At 41.5% G+C, this 20,591-nt stretch overlaps 3 protein-coding genes across 4 annotated transcripts; 1 reads left to right on the plus strand and 2 right to left on the minus strand.

The window, feature by feature from the left end:
• Position 1: 1 nt before the first annotated feature.
• Positions 2–4,360, minus strand: LOC131667955 (ras-like protein 2). 2 transcript variants are annotated; one of them, XM_058941736.1, is made up of 4 exons: positions 4,139–4,360; positions 1,937–2,024; positions 1,639–1,850; positions 2–1,407 (listed from the first exon to the last, which is right to left on the minus strand). In XM_058941736.1, the coding sequence occupies exons 1-4, from the start codon at positions 4,232–4,234 to the stop codon at positions 1,213–1,215; spliced, it is 591 nt and encodes a 196-aa protein (XP_058797719.1). In that variant the 5' UTR covers positions 4,235–4,360; the 3' UTR covers positions 2–1,212. The 2 variants fall into 2 exon arrangements, with proteins under 2 accessions (XP_058797719.1, XP_058797720.1); XM_058941737.1 differs by lacking the exon at positions 4,139–4,360 and adding an exon at positions 3,627–4,125 and having other exon boundaries at positions 12–1,407.
• Positions 4,361–4,762: 402 nt separating this feature from the next.
• LOC131667986 (GATA zinc finger domain-containing protein 14-like) lies at positions 4,763–7,994 on the plus strand. The gene is made up of 4 exons (XM_058941774.1): positions 4,763–5,000; positions 5,104–7,259; positions 7,326–7,600; positions 7,681–7,994. Exons 1-4 carry the CDS (start codon positions 4,926–4,928, stop codon positions 7,863–7,865), a joined length of 2,691 nt encoding a protein of 896 aa, XP_058797757.1. The 5' UTR covers positions 4,763–4,925; the 3' UTR covers positions 7,866–7,994.
• A 111-nt stretch (positions 7,995–8,105) lies between these two features.
• Positions 8,106–19,375, minus strand: LOC131667992 (sodium- and chloride-dependent GABA transporter 1-like). Its single transcript, XM_058941783.1, has 9 exons — positions 18,883–19,375; positions 14,909–15,160; positions 13,373–13,673; positions 12,964–13,147; positions 12,623–12,890; positions 12,186–12,560; positions 11,807–12,109; positions 11,569–11,736; positions 8,106–11,488 (listed from the first exon to the last, which is right to left on the minus strand). Exons 2-9 carry the CDS (start codon positions 15,056–15,058, stop codon positions 11,399–11,401), a joined length of 1,839 nt encoding a protein of 612 aa, XP_058797766.1. The 5' UTR covers positions 15,059–15,160; positions 18,883–19,375; the 3' UTR covers positions 8,106–11,398.
• Between the last annotated feature and the right edge of the window lie 1,216 nt (positions 19,376–20,591).

The following is a 20,591-nucleotide window of genomic DNA, read 5'->3' on the forward strand; positions in this document are numbered from 1 at the left end:
AATTTTTACGTTGTTTATCTGTTTATTTATAGTGTAGATACATAGGACGAACTTTTTTGTTACAGTTGTTAATACAAAATTATAAAAAACATTTTGGTACACTTGCAAATCGTTAATTTCTTTCACTGGTACTAAAATGGATTTTTTGAATTACAGTAATAATTCATTGTAAATAACTTAAATTATAGCGGAAATTCAAATGATTTGCCATAATGTCATGTGCGTATATGAGTTTTTATTTTGGTATTTCACATAAATGAAAATGCCACTCGATCAACGAGTAGTCTTACTTGTACATTACATTGTTTGTTTTATTATCAATGACAATGCAGTATAACTGCTTTTTATTAAAATTTATCCAATTTTTCACGAATTTTTCAACGCTTCGATATTGATTCTAAATTAAATTAAAAAATTTTAATTGCACTTCATTATAATAGGAAGACTGCGCCTCCGTTCTAGAAAATACATCGTTATAAAGTTTCGTTATATAAAAATCTGTTACACATTATTAGAGAATTGCTTCATATAAATGCGAAGCTTTGGGGTTGTTTGTACGAGTAAATACTTCACGGAATTGAATGATTAGAGTAAAAAGTTGCGAATATGAGTTTTTCTTCAGAGATCATCGAAAATTCGATTTGTCCCACTGTAAATTTTAAGAAATCCACTACATCGTATCTAGCAGTATTAATAGTTTGTTAAAAAATCTTAAGTTAACATTACGGTCAAAAACGCCATAAAATAATATCAAAATGTCTATATTGTCTACTAATCTACCATTTTTGTGCTTTGGAACACTGTCTCAGAACATCATCAATTACCTTTGTCATAATTTGATGTTCCTATAGTGCATCGTCACACATAAACGTTTACTAACATATTAGTTATGACATCACGTTAGTTATCGTTTAATAAAAAAAAAACAACAGTTTCGGCTCGAGTACGGAGCCTCCAGCTTGATCGTGAAGCTCAGCTTCGCAACATGCTGGAAACATTGTCATACACACATACAACATACATACTCACAGTCAATAATAATGATTGTTAATCTGTTTGCTTTTTAATGTCCTTCGAAAAAATATTTTGATTATGTGAATTCATTACTCGAATTCGTTTCGAAGGCCTCTACCTGAAATTTTTCGTTGCTCTATTTTTATTCTCTTTTATTTCCTGCTATAATCGTATACTGACTGATTATAAGGCCTTTTTCTATAAGACACAACACTTTTTTTTATTTTTCTTGTAAGAAGGTTTGAGTGGTGGCCTTTCCGAAAACTGAAATTTCCTTACGATGCGAACGAGTTCGTGAAAAGCTTGGTCGACGTTCATGCGTAATTTGGCACTGCATTCAATATACGGAATTCTCAGTTGCCGCGCTAAATTTTGAGCTTCCTCGACAGATACCTGTAATCATCAAAATAACGAAATGCCGTAGCATAAAAATCATCTGTAAATACATTTTTTGGCCGATGATGCGATGCAGTATTACTAATTAGATATTAAAATCATTATAGCGAGCTATCACAAGTGACACCACATTATTTTCTGTATGATTTTATAAAAAGAAAAAAGGAACAATAATTTCCAATAATTTTACAAATAAATAAAGTTAAAAGTATATTTGAGTGTTTTTACCGCTCTCTGATGATCCAGATCAGCTTTGTTGCCGACCATAAGCATAGGAAATTCATCACGATCTTTTACTCGAAGAATTTGCCTATGAAATCTAAAAATCTCGTCGAACGACGAGTGATCCGTTACGGAAAAAACTAACAAAAATCCTTCGCCGCTTCGCATGTATTGTTCTCGCATAGCGCTAAATTCCTCTTGTCCTGCAGTGTCCAAAACTATTTTGTACAAGAACAGATTAATGTTAATTTTACACTTATTTGTTTTTCATACTTACATGTCTAATAAAGTTTGTAAAACTCACTGTCAAGTTTTGCTGGCACATCGTCAATGACACATTGTTTCGTGTACGAGTCTTCGATCGTTGGATCATAGTCGGTAACAAAATAACTCTGTAAGATAAAGATTTTTATTAATTTTTTCTATCGGAGTAAAATTCAACAAAGTGGAAAAAGTCTATGAATAATTTTAATGCATAATAATTGCGTGAATGTGCCCTCAACAGATACATATATGTATACAGATGTAATTTTTTCACACGTGTACGTAATAATTTCTCGTCTTTCATTGAAACTTTCTACAGATATTCTGAGTGACTAATAAAAATTGCTTTTAAGCTGGCCCACGCAACGCCCATACGGATATTGAATTTTACAATATTCTCGCTTTTTTTGACACGTGCGTCCAATAATACATATATAAGTCTTTGGCAATAGTAAGCTTTCGAAAAGAAAAAAAAAACGGGAAAGTAAGCACCAAGTTGCAATCAGTCGAATTTATCGAGGCGTTCTCTCGTGATTTTAACAGTGAGGAATCGTGAAAGCGATGCGGTATAGACAGCAAATATTAGCCTCAAATATATAACGTCAATTAAGGTGTCCTAAAATAATATAGAACGGTAGCGCGGAGCTCAGACCCAGTTATTGCCGCTCGCAGCCGTCGCGCGCGCATAATAGATTATTACGAATCAGAATAGACGCACAATTTTCCTTACAGTCTAGCCCGTAAATACATTCGGCTATACTCAATTAGTTGGCTCCGTTATTAACTTTGGCATTGATCACCTTTTCTCGACTCTCAAAGTTTTTACACGCTAAAAGCTTCGAACCGTTGTTACTATACCTGAAACATCGATCGACCTACTGAGCAGGCAGCGCCGAGATTCCGTATTTTAAGAACGACAAGCTTATTTAGAGAAAGCAGTTCAAGTTTACAAAGCGACGCCTCAATATTATTTATGAAGATGCGTGTCACAATGGCATCACAAACTTGAACTCGAAAATGTGAAGCAGTTTTGTTACCACATGCGCGGGATTGTACTGTTTACGTATGGCATCAATTTAGTACACTTATAAACTCGATCCTGCTAATAAAAATGCATGTAGCATCATCGATGATTTAAAAATACCGATTACGATTCGTTTATAAATTTGCTTTAAAATTTCGGAACAGCTTCAAAATAACTCGTCTAACCGAGTCTAAGCGAATTTTAAGCCACGCCTGGCCATCTAATAAAGTAAATTCTATTGGAAATTTTAAAGTTTGATATTCGAATAGATGTGCAGTGCATTCGGCGCATCGGCTGCTTTGCGTTGATTGGACATGACTCTTTACAAAAAAATTGACAAGCTTTCTCAATCGCCTGAGTCATATAAATAGAATTTCTTGAGCAACAAGTGCACAGCACGCATGTATGATAGCTCATATTGTTTACAAATCGTTTTTTCCAAATTCAACCAATACACAACCATAGATGTTTTATTCATAAGCACTGCGTCAATACAAATGTAAAGACGTACAAAGCGAAAAGAAGAAATTCAAATGGCATGGTAGATAGAAAGACGACAGACGCTTAGAGTCAAAAAAAGGCGTGTCACGGTCACTACACCGTAAGAGGGAACGTAAAAGAAGAGAGAATGTAACAACCTATATATAGAGAGACTTGAGTATGTTGCGCTACAAATAAATCATATAATAATCAGATAATAGTTCACCTGTATGAACTGTATGGTGACGGCTGATTTGCCGACGCCTCCACCTCCGACGACGACAAGCTTGTACGTCGACGAGTAATTCATTCTGTCGTTGTTTGCCCAGTATATATGACGTAACACGATAGCTGATCTTTATTTTCTCAGCAGCAGCAGGAGATGATGACGACGATCAATGAGTCGAGGGATTGGCTTATTAGATCACACTTATATACCGCAAACTGCACTATGTTCGATGAAGACGAGTCAGGACACCGAGGACGCCATTGAGAACACGCGTGGCCGTCGATCGAATATACATCGGCTACTCACGCGTCAAGAAGAACGACGGATACAACGATGACTGACCGGCTGCGAGTGCGGTTACGACGCGACGGCGGCTGCTGCGGTTTCTCGAGTTTTTTCGCCGCGCGCACAGTTTCCTCGCAAGTTTTCCCCCTCCCGCGATAACAGAGTAATGAGAGGCATCGACATATAAGTACTGGCGCGCGCTGTGACTGCCAAGCGCAACGCACCGTTTTGCGGCGGTTGTGCCTGCCTCGTTGCCTTTGCCTGCGTGCACCACTCTCCAGACAAACTTTCAGACACGCTCCTCTCCTCTCTGCGCCCATTTCGCCTTCGCATACTCACGGGCAACAGCTGCGCTGCACGTGTGTTGCATCTGTGTGCCGCACACTTATTCATACGATCATTCGCACCTTGTTTACGTTCAAGTTTTCGGAGGAACTAGTTTTTTATTCTTTTTATTGTCGGGCGAACGTCTTGCTCCTTTGACGTAGCTTGCCACACGATCCTTATCGATCTCTCGATCCTCGAGATGGGCATTTAATTTAAGTTTTTTAGTTTACTGATGTTTGTATTGAGATTTTTAATAAAGATTTTATCTTTAAATGTTAATAATAATTACTCACTATATAAATTAAAAGTAAATAATAAATCAATTCCTATATCGTAATAGAATTAAAATGAGATTAATTCTGCATTACCTATCTTTTTGTAAATATTCTTTGAATGAAAATTTGAATTTCCCGGCATAATATTATCTGAAGTTAGCTCCCGGAAAAGCGCGGGCTATATAGAGCTAGAATTGGAAGCGCTATATAGAGCGCTCAACTCAGAGCGCTCGTAAGTTTGTCAACATGAACTTTGTGTGTATTTTCATCAGCGTGCCGTTAGTTTCTGCTCAATTCAAAAGATAAATTACTAACCGAAAAAAAAAGTGATTTTTTTTCTAAATTACTTTAAGTGTACTATTAATGCAGATTGCACATCTTGCTGTAGCTATATCAGTCTTAAAATACGATGCAAGGTGACGTTGTGGAATATTGTGATGAAGTTGAACCTCGAAGAATGCCTAAACCGGCGACTGCATTTGACGTAATATTGTTTTATATTAAAAAATGAATATTTTTTATTTTTATGATTTATCACTAATTTTTTAAGGTAATTTTTAGTTTCTAAATCATTATATTATTTTTAGTCAAGACCTTTCCCAACGGTTCCAGAGGTGTCTCTAATTTTAGAACAGCAGAAAAAAATGGAAAGGTCTACAGAAAATAACACGCTTCAAGTCACATCCAGTATTACTCATGATGCTGCTTACAAAGCAAGTGAATCTTATACAGCATGGAAAGAGAAACAATTTCCTCAAAGATCAACTATATCACCCAATCGTTCGCATCAAATTTATTCATCTACTCACAATGCCAGTGCCTTGCAAGATCCTCAAAACTATAAGAATTTTCCAAAATCCCACAATCAGCTAGATAACAGAGATTATAATACTAAATATCAAAGTTTGGAATATGACTTTCCAAGGACACATCAAGTACCAAGAGTTCCATATGATTCTTCAACAAGAGAATATAATGCTTTAAAAGGCTTAAGAAATGAGTCACCTAATAGGTATAATATTCAAAAAAACCATGAACATTTTTCAGATAGTAATAGATATACTTCAAATCATTCATCTAACCATCATGAACTTAATTATCATAATACTGATAGCCATATTAATAGAAACTGTGTACCAAGATATAATGTTGAAGATGGAAGAATTAGTCCTATTGTGGAACATCTGCCACATCGTCTATATGAAACAGGCTTTGAGGCTTGCAACATGAAACAAAGACCAAGAATCTACAGATCAGCTTCTTTTTCAAATACTGATAATTATACTCATAGACACATGCCATTAGAGCATGACTACGATTTAAAACATTCAAAATCTTTGGAGCCATATCATTACAATTCTCAACATTCTTGTTCTCATTCTCATTCAGGATGTTGTTCAGGAAATCACAATAATACTAATATAGAAACAGAAACTGTGAAGAATCTGTTACAAGTGATTACCAGTCAAAATGAACAAATAAAAAACTTACAGAAACAAGTAGAACGTCTTTTGAAATTACATGAACAAACTTTGAAAGAGAGAAAACAATGTACATGTCAACCAAATGGGATTGCACATCCTAATATTCAGTTGTATGATCAATCACAACCTGCAAATGGATCCATTGTACATAATAATTTTGTGAAAGATAATGAAAAATGTTTTCCTGATTTAAAGCTACAAGATGACAAAAATAAGAAAACTATTTTGGAACAAAAGGTATCTATTGGAGTCATGACAAGTTTTGAATTAAAGGTTCAAAATAATCCATCTTCAAATGCAGACAATCAAAATCAATCAAAGCAAAAGAGTAGTCAAGACAAAGTAGTTTCAAGTTTAGATCATACCTCTAATATTCTCAAGACTCTTGTTAATGATACTGGAGAAATGATTAGAAAGAAAAAATCAAATTATTATAATCCAACTGCACTTGAAAATATTAGTGAAGGTTCAGAAAGCCATATGTCATCTTTTCGACAAAGCCATTTGTGTTCAGATACTACAAAACAATCAACTGAAGCTCAAGACTCTACCAAAATTCCATATACTGAGTCTCATAATGAAAATTCCAAACAAAATGAAATCATAGAATTGCATTCAGAATCCAGACAAAACTTGAATAGGTTCAGTAATAGCAATCATAGAAATTTAGATAATTTAGATTATGGAATTGAAGAATCCACTTATAGGGATACTAATGAAATTATAAACGAAGCTGCAAATAGATACAATTTTCAGTATGATGAAATAAGAAGTTCACCTCAGGAAGCTTTGAAAGAGAAACAGTGTAACCAATTTAGATCAGATGAGCCTTTAGTAAGAGATATCAAGAAAATGAAAAATACCAAATGTGATAATTTAGCAGATGAATGTTTGAGTTTAAGTAGTAGTGATCTGGATGTGGAGGACTTGAGTCCACCAAGTCCTGAACCAAGCATTCACTTAGATATGCAAGAATTTTCAGATGAAGGTGGAAGTTTGCCACCTCAACAAGCTCCTAAACCAGGCTGGACTTTGTATAACAATGTGCTTGATCAAGTAAATCAAATCTTGCAAAACTCGCCTTTAAATGACGATATAGATAACGAATCGAATGATGGTATCAAAAATAATAAGAAAAGGGAGTATGACAATAACGTAATCATGGATACTGTTAAGGCAGCTACTCTAGAACAACTGACAAAACTTGGGATCAGTTTTTCGGATAATGTGGATCAAAGAGAACCGGCCTACAACAAAAAGTAAATTTATATTTTTTCAGATTCGTATTTTTTTATATATAATTTATTTATAATGTTTAATTACAGGGTAGTCTTTGATGCATCATCTTATCAAAGACAAGGCCCTGAAACTCACTTTGCTACAGCAAGTGCCAGCATTGAAACCAATACGAGTATGCACATGAAAGCTTTAGCTATGAAATATTTTAATGATGAGCAATTAGCAGACTTCCAAAAGTCACGATCCGGTACGATGAAGCATAGTTCCAGTGGAATGCAAAACACAAACATGTCTTTTGCAACGATGCACTATTTGCAGCGGTACCATTTACTTCCTGGTACTAATTCTAGTCCTAAGAAAGGTAAAATCATAACGTTATTTTGATTTATTCAATTAAAAATAACTTAAATGAAACAAATTGTAATAAACACGATTTTTTAGAAATTCCAAGAGAACATTATCGAGTGTCAAGCCCAGGTATGAACGAACGAATAGTAAGACAAACCGCTGAAAGAAGAGAACCGAGTCCTCATAGATATGGCCCGTTTACGGGAACATCAAAAGTCAGTTATCCTAGTAAAATTTTAGATATATCAACTTTGAAGCAACAGCCGAAGCTTTTGTAAAATAATGTTTTTTATTACGTTTATGAGATTTGTATCTAGATGATTTAAATATTGTTCATCGTGCCTTAATCGACAGTTTTATACTTTTGTACAATGTAGAATTTAAGATCTTGAAAAAATAAAATTGATGATAACGTTATAGTAAATATAAATTAATTTTTTGATTTCGTTCCTCCAACATTTCTTCACCAAACGAATAGTTGCAGGGAATGACTAAATAGGACGATTGGCTCGCATCGCTTTAATTTTACATTAATTCAATTTATTTTTCATTAATTGATACATACACAGGTCAATTGTTTCTACACAAGTAACAATAATACATTGATATTTGTCATATACACTATTTGATATATGAGCGTATGGAGGCGCGCGTGCACATGAAGCTGCACATATATACATAAGCCTGTGCACGTACGCGTATATACATACGCACGCATACTCATTCAAACAAAGTGTTTGTGATTTTGTTTGCATGCTCACTATACGCATTGATCTAATGTTCCATCGGGCGTGCGTTTAATAGCTCTCCACTGTGTGTGACTATGCACATACAATGCATAGAGAGGGCTTGTCCAAAAGAAAAATGACTACAACGTATAATAAAATGTATTCGTAACTTTTTAGACAAATTAATTAATAAAAATAATTGTAACAAACAATTAAATTAAATAGCTTAAACTATCGGCAAATTCATAGTTCAATGTATCCGCGCTATACATCTTCTAAATTTCTTCTCTTTATCTTGTTTAGGTGTATATAATATTTATCTAGAGCGCAACGTCAACGATGAGCAGCCTAGTAACGAGCTTTAACATGACATATGAAAATGATTTTTTCGACACTCCGGGCGCAAAGTGCGTCTTTTCCGCACGCTCGGGAGAAAACGTGCGTTGAAAATCGCACTTTTCACACGTCGCATCAAAAAATACGGTACGACACACGTTCGGGAAAGCGTTTCTCGTCTCGTGTGCCTTTCCACCTTCGTTTCGCTCGGGAGTAAACGCCAAACGAGACAAGAATCTGCTTTCCCGCACTTGTATCGTAATGTACTGTTGATTTCACTGACTTACAATAATTCATTAAAATCTATTTCACAATTATAACAAGTTGAAAAGCGCGAAGTGACTCCAAAAAATGAATTTCACATAATAATATTGAATAGCAAGAATGTGAGCTTTTTTCGGCAAGTTCCAAAGTATTGACTAGACGTTTGGAAGAATTGGAAAAAAAATTTATAAAAAGTCACTTAAGCCTGCGCGCATCGTTCGAATAAGTCGTATAGTTCGTTGTGTTTATATATTAGTTATATATCTTTTTTTTTTGCGTTAAACATCTTTTGTCTCTTGTAATTGTACATATCACACCACATGACAAATATGCTTGTTTGTCTAACGAGTAAATAAAGTTTTAGCAACGGCATTCGCCGTGAAAAGTAGTGGCATCGATGGAAGACAAGGATTTGTGAAAAATGCTCGTTTCCACCGCGATCTCCCTTTGCCCGCTCCCTTTGTAGCACATCTCAAAATATATGTCGGGGCGCGCGCCCCAACTGCTTTGTCACATTTACATTGCCAACAGTGCACGTACGGAAATAGTTCGAACCGTTATTGCAGCGATCAAGCATTTTTCTCAGTAACTTGTTATTCTTTTGCGCGCGATCTCTTGGAAGATCCTTACGTGTACTAGATATGCATGTGTATACATGATAATATATACATGTGCTTGTACATGTATTTGAGTTACTTTAGTGAAAATATTTATTTACCACGAAGCGAAAGCGAAAACAAAAGGTTGCACGAACTTTGGTCCAACTGCAAAATAAACTTTGAAATCGATAACAACGAAAACTAAGCGTAGCCTGACGCTTACGTATTCAAGCGCAACTAAAAGTTTGCACAGTTTGCGGCGAAGGGTTCTTTTGGCCCACGAAACGAAAACAGAACGCAAACAAATGTTTTCACCAAAGCATGAAATCTTATATCGTTGATAAAGAATTCACGCGTGTTTAACTTGAATCCACAAGTTTGGTTTTGCCTACGATATATCCGTCCGACTTGTATTATTAATAACGATTAAAGTGCTTTGTCTTCTATATTTGATTCTTTAATAATATATCTGTAGTTATGTATATATGTATATTGTTATTCGTTACAAGGACTATTTATTGAATCATTTTAAAAGGCCCTATGATGATACGTTCGTAACTATATTTTGAACACCTTCAGATCTAGAGTACAAATACTAGTCTTCTAAGGCTAGTAAGTATGCTTGCTTGACGCAAAGTGATATATACTACGTATTTTGCTCAGCAATAATTGTTTATATTTTCCTTTCTTTATTTTTATTGTCAGCGTGCCTACGTCGTTTCTTTTCTTTTCTTTTTTTTCTTTTTTTTTTCGCGCTTCTGTCACTCCCTCGTTATCGTTATCGCTTGACACGAATTAGCGTTGCTCGACAAGCAGTGTCGCCGCGTCGATTGTCAATAATTGCAATTGACGCCAATCACCAATAAACATCTGTTTCATATAGTTTTGTACCACACGTTTGAAATGCAACTCTACTTGGTAATATCTGGCTTGAATCTACTTGAATGAACAGCTAGCTTGTTCATCAATTTGTGTGCGTGTATATGTGCTCATTTAAATTTTAAATGCTCATCTTTGTATATATCGTAGAGTAGGTCCGATCGACTGATCGTTAAGATATAATTTGTTCTCTATTAAAAATTATCGAATGTAAAAGTATAATTTGTAAATGGAAGACAGTGATTCTCTCTTTTTTTTCCCGCAACTTGATTATGTTTCAGTTTTAGTGTAGACATATAGTTTCCTATAATTTTTTCTGGTCATTGTTTTCTTTTTATATATTTATAATAATATAGGTAAGTTGCATAGATTTGTTCTCTGCTTTGTTTTGTCTCTTGGTCTACAAGCTATAGCTAGCAACGCGAAACTCAAGAGGAAAGTTCTGCGCACGTAATGAGACTGCAACTAAACTGTACGAAAATAAGAATTTATTGTCAAAAATTTGAGCGATTCGGATTGTTTGTTCTCTTGATAAATCATTCGAAAAATGTCTCAATGTAAATATATCTATTTAGAAATGTATATAAAAAACTTTGCTTTCGTCCCCTATGTAACAAGAGTCGGATACGTTTTGGAGAAACGAAGGTTATTATATACGTATATATAATACATCAATGGCGATACAGAGTCACAGTGGTTGATTTGCCCCTCTATCCTGGTTGCTGCTTAGAATCCAATAAATAACGATTAATTTGACGATAGACCTAATTCCGGCGTAATTATCGCTCGACGATATGTTTCATTGTGTATATTTATATCTATAATATATGAATGTTTGTTGTTTTGATTTGTCGATCGGTGGATCGCCTGAATCGAGGATGTGCACGCGCAAGGTTGTCGATGTCTGTTGTCCTCATGTTGCAGCTAAGACAATTGGAGTGGTTGGCAAGCCTCGGCCAACGACCACGAACAAACACTTCTGCGAGCAGCTTACGGCGAGACGGACTATAGGGGCGTCAGTTCCACGCCCGAGTGGCCCATCTTTTCTCGCAGCTCGGTCACGCTGTCCTCTATCCGGATCAGCGTCTTGAATTTCTGCGCGCGCCGCAACAGTCGGATTAGTCGCTGATATCGCACGGCCGCTCGACCTTCGGGAGCGCGTGCGCGCTACTCACCGTCTTGTTGTCGCCCGGGGTCTTCATCCAGATGTAAATCATGTAGCCGGGTATGCAGAGCATCGAGGACAGCGCCGTTATCCAGCCGAGCACGTGAGACCACCAGGGGTACTCGTAGTCCAGGTACTTGATCGGCGTCCACTGCACCAAGTTGAAGAAGAAGACTCCCTGTCGGGGCGAGGCAAGCTCGTCAGACCGGCCGCAGAGACAGACGCGCCGAAAGCGCAGCGAAACTCACAATGCATATCGACGGGGTGGCGATCACCCAGCAGAACTTCCACCAGATTATCGGATAGTAGCCGATCATTTCCTTGATCGCGTCGTAGAAGCGATTCACGCCGAAGCACCAGCTGATGGAGATGCACTCGAAAAAGATGAGGAAGAGCAGGCAGAATCCGGAGACGGCGTAGGAATCGAGGATTTGGAAGACGTACATGCCGCCCTCGGATATGCACGACATGCCCACCAGGTAGGAAAGCAGGCACACGATCGCGATGAATATCTCCTTGCGTCGACGCAGCAGCTTGGGCCACTCGTCGACCTGCCGGCCCGGCGCTCGATCATTGACGCCCGACGGCTCCTCGCGCTCTCGCCCACACCAACTCCCGTCAACTCACCATAGCCGTGATGAAGCCCTCCATGGTGCAGAACTGCGAATCCAGGCCGATGAGCAGCAGCATGAAGAAGAAGAGGCAGGACCAGACCGGAGCGCCGGGCAGCTGCAGCACCGCCGAGGGGTACGCGAGGAAGGCCAAGCCGGGGCCCGAGGCGGCCACCTCGGCCACGGGCTTCTGCTGCTCGTGGGCCATGTAGCCAACCACCGAGAAGATCACGAAGCCCGCGAACATCGAGGTCGACGAGTTGACCGAGCAGACGATCAGCGCGTCCTTGTACACGTTGTTGCTGAACTTGTTGTAGCTGCCCAGAGCGACCAGCGTGCCAAGGCCCAGGCCGTACGAGAAGAAGATCTGCGTCACCGCGTCTATCCATACCTGCGGTCACGCTCGCGTTTTAATTTGCCCCGCAATACTGCCCATCATTCGCAGCGGCTTACCTCGGACTCTCGAAGCTTCGAGAGGTTGGGGCTGACGTAGAAGCGGATGCCCTCCATGGCCCCGGGCAGTGTGATGCCTCTGATCAGCAGCACCGTCAGCAGCACGTACGGAAAGAGCGAGGTGAAGTAGACCACTTTGCCGGTCCACTTTACTCCCTTCCAGATGCAGAAGTAACACATTATCCAGACGAGCAGCAGGGTGCCGGCCAGCTCCCATCTTATGTTGCCCACCCACTCGACGCCTGGGCTGATCTGCAGGGCCCTTCGCCTGTAACGTCGCGTTTTCGCTTTTCATTGTCCACCGCATCGACCGCAGACTGCTACATTACAGCGCTACATACTCCCAGAACTCCTTGACGGGATCGGTGAGCTCGGTGGCGCTGATGTTGACGTGATTGAAAGTGCACATCTTGACGATCGTGTTGTTCACGCCAAACTTGTTGAAGCAATGTAGATTCTTCCGCTCGTACGGGTTGACACAGTTCTTCGTGTTCCAGTAATTGTGGCAGCTGCCCCAGGGTAGTTCTACCCGAAAAAAAACAGAGGCGTGAATGAAGAAAAAAAGCGCGGCCTTCACCGATTATCTCTCTCTCTCTCTCTCTCTCTCTCTCTCTCTCTCTCTCTCTCTCTCTCTCTCTCTCGTGCACGCGCGCACGCGCGCGACAAATGAGAAAGAGATGAACAATATGTACGTGTTAATATGAAAGACAAAAAAAGAAGCTCGAGGCGTACACGTCAAATATTACTCACCGCTGCGCATAGACATGAAGAAGTAAAAGATGGCCCAGGCGAGGATGACGATGTAGTAGACGTTCATCCAGCACGACATGACGGCGGCCGCGTAGCCGATGCCCTTGAATAGGGGTGCGATCTTGAAGACCCCGAGGCCGCCTATCGTTAACATTTGGCCGAGCGCCAGCTCCATGAAGAACATGGGAATGCCCGCGAGGAAGAGCGTGATGAAGTAAGGGATCAGGAAGGCACCGCCTCCATTCTTATAGCACAGGTACGGAAATCGCCACACATTGCCCAGGCCGATCGCCAGACCCACCTATCGCACGTAATTCATTGCTTTCACACTCGCACTAACACCTCGTCGACGTTGAAGGCGCTTTCGCTAGCATTGCGTGCGCGTATTGCTGTGCTAATGACTTCGACTGAAGTTTGCGTTCGAAGCGCTCGATTCACCAGATGCACACGCCAATTCAATTATTTTGGATTTTCAGTAGAATAGCAAAATTTCAGTCGGACATCGTTATCTGCTGATTTTCGCGCGAGATGAAACACGATCGCGGTAACGAAACGCAACCTCGCCGATAAGACGAATAAATAAAGCAGAAAAGTTAGTGTTGGACTCGCGATATCGTAGAACGATAGCGCGTTCCTATAGAGCAGAGTGATATACAGGCAGCATGCAAGCTATTAATAATACAAGTGTCGTTGGGCGCGCGATGCCATTAATTATTGCTTGCATTCTGCTCGTGCGTATCATACCGCGTCTCGTATGAAAGCGGCAGCGCTAGCCGCCGACCCCCGATTCTTCCCCCAAAATTCTTCCCCCGATCGCCATCGTGATGCGTCAAAACACGTTTGAGCATCTTTCCGTCCGCCCCGCGCGGTCGTATCTCGGATTCCTCATCGATTTTTTGCTTACCCTGCCGGCGAATCGAATACACTGATCATACCCTCTCTTGTCTCCCCGCTACAGTGACACTCCAAGTGACATTACTTTGTACGCGGCAATCAGGGAGCCTCGAGAGCAAACAACTTGGTCAATTTATCAGAGGCTCGTGCCATTGGCATGCCGCTGGGCTGTTGTGATAGATGCATACGGAAATGAACGAGGAAAAAAAAGACGAAGAGATTCGGTTGCGCGCGAGGGAGGAATGAGACCTTTATAAATGGCCAGGCATATGGAACCGAGCAGATCGCTAAATCAAATCGCTATTTACTTGAAGTTTGAATTGCCTGCCCGAGTTTATCGTGGTCGTCCGCAAGCTTTCGAAAGAAATGGCGAGCGACTGTTCCCCGGCAAAGTTTCGTAGCGAATAGCGACGAGGCACTTCCATTGTAATGGAATTATTGCGCATTAATCTCGCCGGCGATTCAGTGGCTGGCAGTCTTTTGGCAGGCGGCATTGCGCGAAAAAATGTCCACCGTTCAATCTCTTATTCGCAAGATGAGCAACAAGCGTTCCATCAGCGGTAGGCAAATCGATTGGCAGGAGTCCAAGAATAATTTGACCTACAGGAAAGCAACGCGTAAAGAAAACGAATGGAGACTCACCACGCTGAGAATGAAGTCGAGCTTGGAGGACCAGCTACCTCGGTCAGGTAAATCCTTTTTAGATTTGCCGCTGGCGTTGAGGGCCTTTGCCCCGTCGCCGCTCTCCGGATCTAGCATCTCCGTCTGATCCTTGCCGCTCGTCTCCGCCATATTTGCCGCCGCTTGTCAAAGTCGAGGGTGAGCCCCTTGGTTCTGAATTCAGTCTAGCCTACTGTCGTTCTGCGCAGTGTGGCTGGCTCATAACAACGTGTTCTGTCACATATCAATAATTAGCTTTCGCATTATCCGCTATTCTCCAAAATGTCTGATATGGAAAAATATGATTCATTTTTCGTAATACAGTTGAGCTCAATTCGACGTTTATTTAAACGTAATCTTCTTTTATGATTTTCTAAAGAAAGGCACGATGCGGGTAATAAAATATCTAATGATTGAACTTTCAATAAAGTACATCCAAGCAATGCGCCCATTTCCGATTACTCTTTTATATTACCCACGTGAATCCGCAAACTTTCCATTCAGTTCGTTCTACTTTTCACTCAACCAAACGTGCTTTAAGCTCTTTTACATTCGAAACTTTTGGGATAAATTGTTTTTGCGAAGGTTATCATCCCGCGTATTTCAGAAACTTGGTTAACTAAAAGCCCGTTTCAAATTTACCAATCATTTTAACAGTTAACTCGGAGAAAAGTAGCATTTAACAAAATCATTATAAAATCCTCAGGTTGTTAACATTTTTGCATGAACTTTTGTCGAACGCTAAAAGCAACTACCGAGTTATCAATTTTTTCTTTAATCGCGATGCTCGCCCGTCCGTAAAAAATGGTATACCAAAATTGCCATTTCATTGAACGCGTGCGGAAACAAGCTGGGCAGATTGTTTTTACCGCTGGCACAATGAATTTCACATTTGGATGAAAATACAAGTGAAGCCGTGATATGTAATATTGTGATTGTTTTTCACGCAAACACATCGCGTGAAGCAGCACTTAATGCGCTTAACCTAATTTCGCCGAAAAGCGATGATGGGGTCGTAACTCTCACTCCCGCACGATGTACGTCAAGTCACGACACATTTCAAATGCAAATTTCAGCGTCATCGGGAGCAAATTTTAGATTGCCCTTCATAGGTAAAATCCTTCATTCGCCATGGTGGAATAAGCAATGGACTTTTAGCTTTCATAGTGGAAAGTGGAAAAAACTGGTGGAATGAAATCTTTCTTTGATAATGTAACTTAAAAAAAGCTGCGATTAGTGATTATAGCAAAGCCGCGACTGTTAGTCCAACTGATATCCGAAATGGAATTAATCAATGGCAGTTCTGTTATCGGAGATATTTCAATGCGGAATCTCGGGGTTGTAGATATACACATATTGAATGGATAAATGTATTGGGATTCCGAAATGAAACATCCCCGATAGCAGCGAGCTGATCACTTGTAATATCGAAACGGAACTCCGATGGACTATTTCCTATGAGACTCGCTCAACCGATGCGCTGAATTATTTCTAATTATCTATAACGTTAATTAAATTCAAATCCGATCGGGAATAATGTTAGTTCGTGCAATTAGACTACGCTACGTTGAAAGAAGAATAATGAGAGAAAATGCGGATATCAATTTGAATCTGCGATTGGTGGAGAGTTTAATATCTCTCATTCGGGATTATGAAAAAAATTAATGCTCGAGGTCCGTAAGGCAATTGTAAGAAAAAAAAATCGATGCGAGTACGCTCCCCAAGCGCTCAAGCCAGTCACGCGCGAAATGAGCAAACGCAAAGCGCGATTCTTTGAATATTAAAAAACTTATAGTCATCAAAATACTCGAATTTTTCTATTAATCGGAGTGTGCGCGCGCGCATATGTGTGTGGGTCAGCGGCTATAAGCCCGACAGCAGCGCCCGACAATCTTGCATTAATTTTGGATCATACAAAAACAATCACTAAAGTTTGCTCGTTGTTACAATTATTCCTGGCTTTAATATGACAGGTGCAAAGATGGTTGGCAAGCTGTAAAAATTATCTTTATTGGAGGGAGAAAAGTCAATAAATTTTCACAATCAATTACACTGTAATAGAAAAAAATATATCGTAAACTATTGGATTTCCAGACGACGAGGCAAACCAATTGCGATTAAAAAATAATAGCTGTTTGAAGTTTCGATAAGAGTAAAATACGGAATATAGCACTTTACAAACATTTATTTTTTCTCTTTTGCGTGCTCGTGGCAGAGAGAAATTTCTCTCTTCAGGAGAGAGAAATTCTGGGATCTCAATTTCCCGAGTATCTCGGGCGGGGAAAAAAGAAAGCGGATAACGCCCGAATGAACGCGAAAAATGTGCATGCCCGAATAATATCAGAGCGAGCGCTGCGCGAGACACACGCCCTCCCCAAATCCCGTGGGCTCAAAGGTGTCGTGCGCGCACGCGTGGGCCAATTTTACGTATATACAGTGTCGAGCGAGCGTGAATCTCTTCCTGTTGGGTAGGATGTCTTGGCTTGCGAAAAAAAGGACACGGAAAAGCTGTGGCGCTCTAGTTTCAGGGCTCGGAAGACAAAGAAAATTTGTGGCACGCGTTTTCTGGGGCGTCATAATCGATCTAGTCTGAGCGAGAGTGAGAGAGAGAGAGAGAGAGAGAGAGAGAGAGAGAGAGAGAGAGAGTGAGCGTCCAACCGATACCCCTCTTTAATTGGAACGGTCGCAGCTCCAATCGGTCGACCTCTTTTTCTTTTTCTCTCTCTCTCTCTCGCTCGTAGCTTTTTTTGCTCTCTCTTTCTTTTTCTTCTTCCTCTCTCAGCAGCTGTAACACACATGGGGTAGCTGAGTAGCACTTATGGGTAGGTGGGGGGAGGTGCGCGCACGACGTAATCCCTACCACCAGTCGATAAACAATCACCTAAGCTAGAGAGAGAGAGAGAGAGAGAGAGAGAGAGAGAGAGAGAAACATGTGTGCGTGCCTACCACACATAGCATCTCTTTCTCTAACTTGCTTTCTCTGATCTACTGCAAATGTACTGTTTCAAGAAATTATTACGCAGCAAAGTAGGGAGGGAGGTAAGAGAAAAGGATTACGGTCGTACTGACGGGATTATTGAAATTCCATGTTGCCCGATTCTGAGTCGTTATCTCGCAAAAAAAGAAAAAAAACAAAGAAAAGACCAAAAGAACATGATGAAAGCTACTCTTGGAGCATAGTCAGAGTTCGTAAAAGTCCCTATTGTGCAGTCAGCAGTTGGTCCTCAAAGCTACATCTCTTAGCGCTTTGTTTTGCCTCGTCTATTATCTTCCTTTGGCAGAGAGCAGAGCATCGTTTTGTCACGTCTTTCTCAAGAGATTAAGACACCATTTCTCATCGATCTATACTCTTTTTTTTATTTTGTCGAAAAGACGAAAAAGAAGTGAAACTTGCACGCGCGCATTCAAACTGGAACGAAGTCGCGCGCACGACGCGGAGAAAAAGCTGCGAGCAAAAAAAAAGGTTGTTAGATAGGACGATAGCCGCGCTAATATGCATGTCCGGCAGAGACAGGGGTCCCGTGTAATAAATACAGCGTGCTCCTGAGCTTGGCTCCCTCTTCCTCTTCCACGCTCATAAAAAACAGCTATATTCTAATTAATCGAGGCCGAGAGAGCGAGCGAGCGAAATCAAGCTTGCAAGCTCTCTAGTCTATGTGGGTCCAATTTGCCGCTCGTCGTCGACGTCTCTCTCTCTCTCTCTCTCTCTCTCTCTTTCTCTCTCTCTCTCTCGGTGAGCGCGTAGGCGCGCAGACGCGCACGGGAGCGACCTACCGAAAAGTGGCCTAGTCCTGCTGCTGCCTCCCTTGATTCCGTCCCGCGCGAGCCATTGTTTACCTGAGGTTGCGAACGCTTCAATTGTTCCGCGTTGCCGAGATTGCAAGTCGCCGGGCGCGCAGCGACAAGCGAAAAGTGCGCTAGTCGAGGGATAAACGGGAATTGAATGCTATACGCACCTTTGAAATTGGAGCCGACGCGGAGTGAGGCTGGGGTCCTGAACAGGCGACGGCAGCAGCAGCACTGCTCGCGAAAGCTCTTGCGCCGAGCGCCGCCTCTCTCTCCCCCCTGCTATTGCGCGGGGATAGCTGCGTGTCCCTCGGGATCTCTCTCTCTCTCTCTCTCTCTCTCTCTCTGTCTCGCTCTCTCTAGCTAGGTGTGTTCAAACGGGGCGCCACCCAAACCCTCACTAGCGAACTGCTCTTCTCTCCTCTTTCTGCGTCTCTCTGGTTGGGAGCGTTGCGAGATGGGTGAGCGAGCGGACGAGTCCTGGTGCCGACGTTGTCGTTATCCACGATGCGGAGTCGCGCACAGCTCGCGGCCGACTGATCTGCACTCGCACTCCTGCCGCGCGCGCGGACCCGCACTGATCTGCAGTCGAGCGGCCGAGCGACGAGTCTGCGAGCCATAGGCAGCGGCGGCAGCGGCGGCAGCGAGCCCGGCCTAGCTCTCTCGGGCAGTATATCATCATCAGCCGCAGCCGCTCCAGAATCCCACTGAAGACGACTGCTGTGCGCTATCTGCCGCCGCTGCGCGATGTGTGTCACGCGTGGAAAAAAGAGCGCGCGCGCGACGAGTCCTCGCGCGAATCTTTGGACTAATTGCCGCCGAACTACGGAACTTCCTATATCCGGAGGGGGTCCGTCTACACACGTGACACCGATACGACCCCAAGCATCCGCTCCGACGTGTGTGCAGAGCCCGCCTGTTCCTGAGCCTCCAACTGGGCTACACTTATTTCGTCTCACGACACAACTTGCGCAAGTGTTCTCGAGGTACGCCGCGCGGGCCCTGCTTCTGGCCTGCGCGTGCTAATTCGCGTTTTTCGTCCGCCTTGCCGGCAACTACGGGGAAAAGCGTCCCTTTTGCGCCTCGCGATGCGGCGGCCTCGGCGGAAAAGTTCGGCCAGCGATGAACTGGTGAACTGGCGAGTTGGCGAGTTCTGCGTGAGTCGCCAGTTGCACTTCCGAGCACACTCTTTCCGGCGAGCAGTTTCTCGAGGCGCTAACAAGTGCAGACTTGTTGCTGCCTTGTGCAAGTCTGCTGCGCGTTCGCTGGCTGGATTATTTTATTAACGCCCGAGAGCGACAGACAATTAATTTGCCAATAACAAAGTTTTCCCACTAAACTTGTTCTCCGACAATGGCGGCTCAACGAACATTCTATTCAAGTTTAATTGGGTTATTATATGCCTACTGCTGCTCGAGCCGAGATATGAAACAGGCGTTGCAGCTCAGCGTCAACAATGTATTCGCGAGTACGGCTGACGATTACTTTTGCAGCGTTGTCCCCATCGACATTTGACAAACAAAGCTTAGCTCAAATTTAATTAGGTAATAGGATTGCATCCGTCGCTCGAGTGATACGATTGACGAAATAGATTATGACATCCAAAAACAATTACTATGTTTAAAAAGATTTGGCAGAGTTTCTTGAGTGAAACTATTGTGACTGAAATGCGACAGAGGCGTAGTAAGATAACTGAATAATCTATTCATTGGATTAATCGTAGGATAAAAGAGACCCTCGAACTTCAAGATCCGCGTCAGAAAAAGTAAGCCGATTACTATTCAACGAATATTAAATAGGACTTTATTGACTATTGTTTTTCAATAAATGCTAATCAATGTCATAAAAATGTAATATAATTTTAGATATCTCGCTCTGC

This window comes from Phymastichus coffea, unplaced genomic scaffold, assembly GCF_024137745.1.
Source record: "Phymastichus coffea isolate CEN01 unplaced genomic scaffold, Cenicafe_Pcof_1.1 PCOF00072, whole genome shotgun sequence".
Lineage (NCBI taxonomy): Eukaryota > Metazoa > Arthropoda > Insecta > Hymenoptera > Eulophidae > Phymastichus > Phymastichus coffea.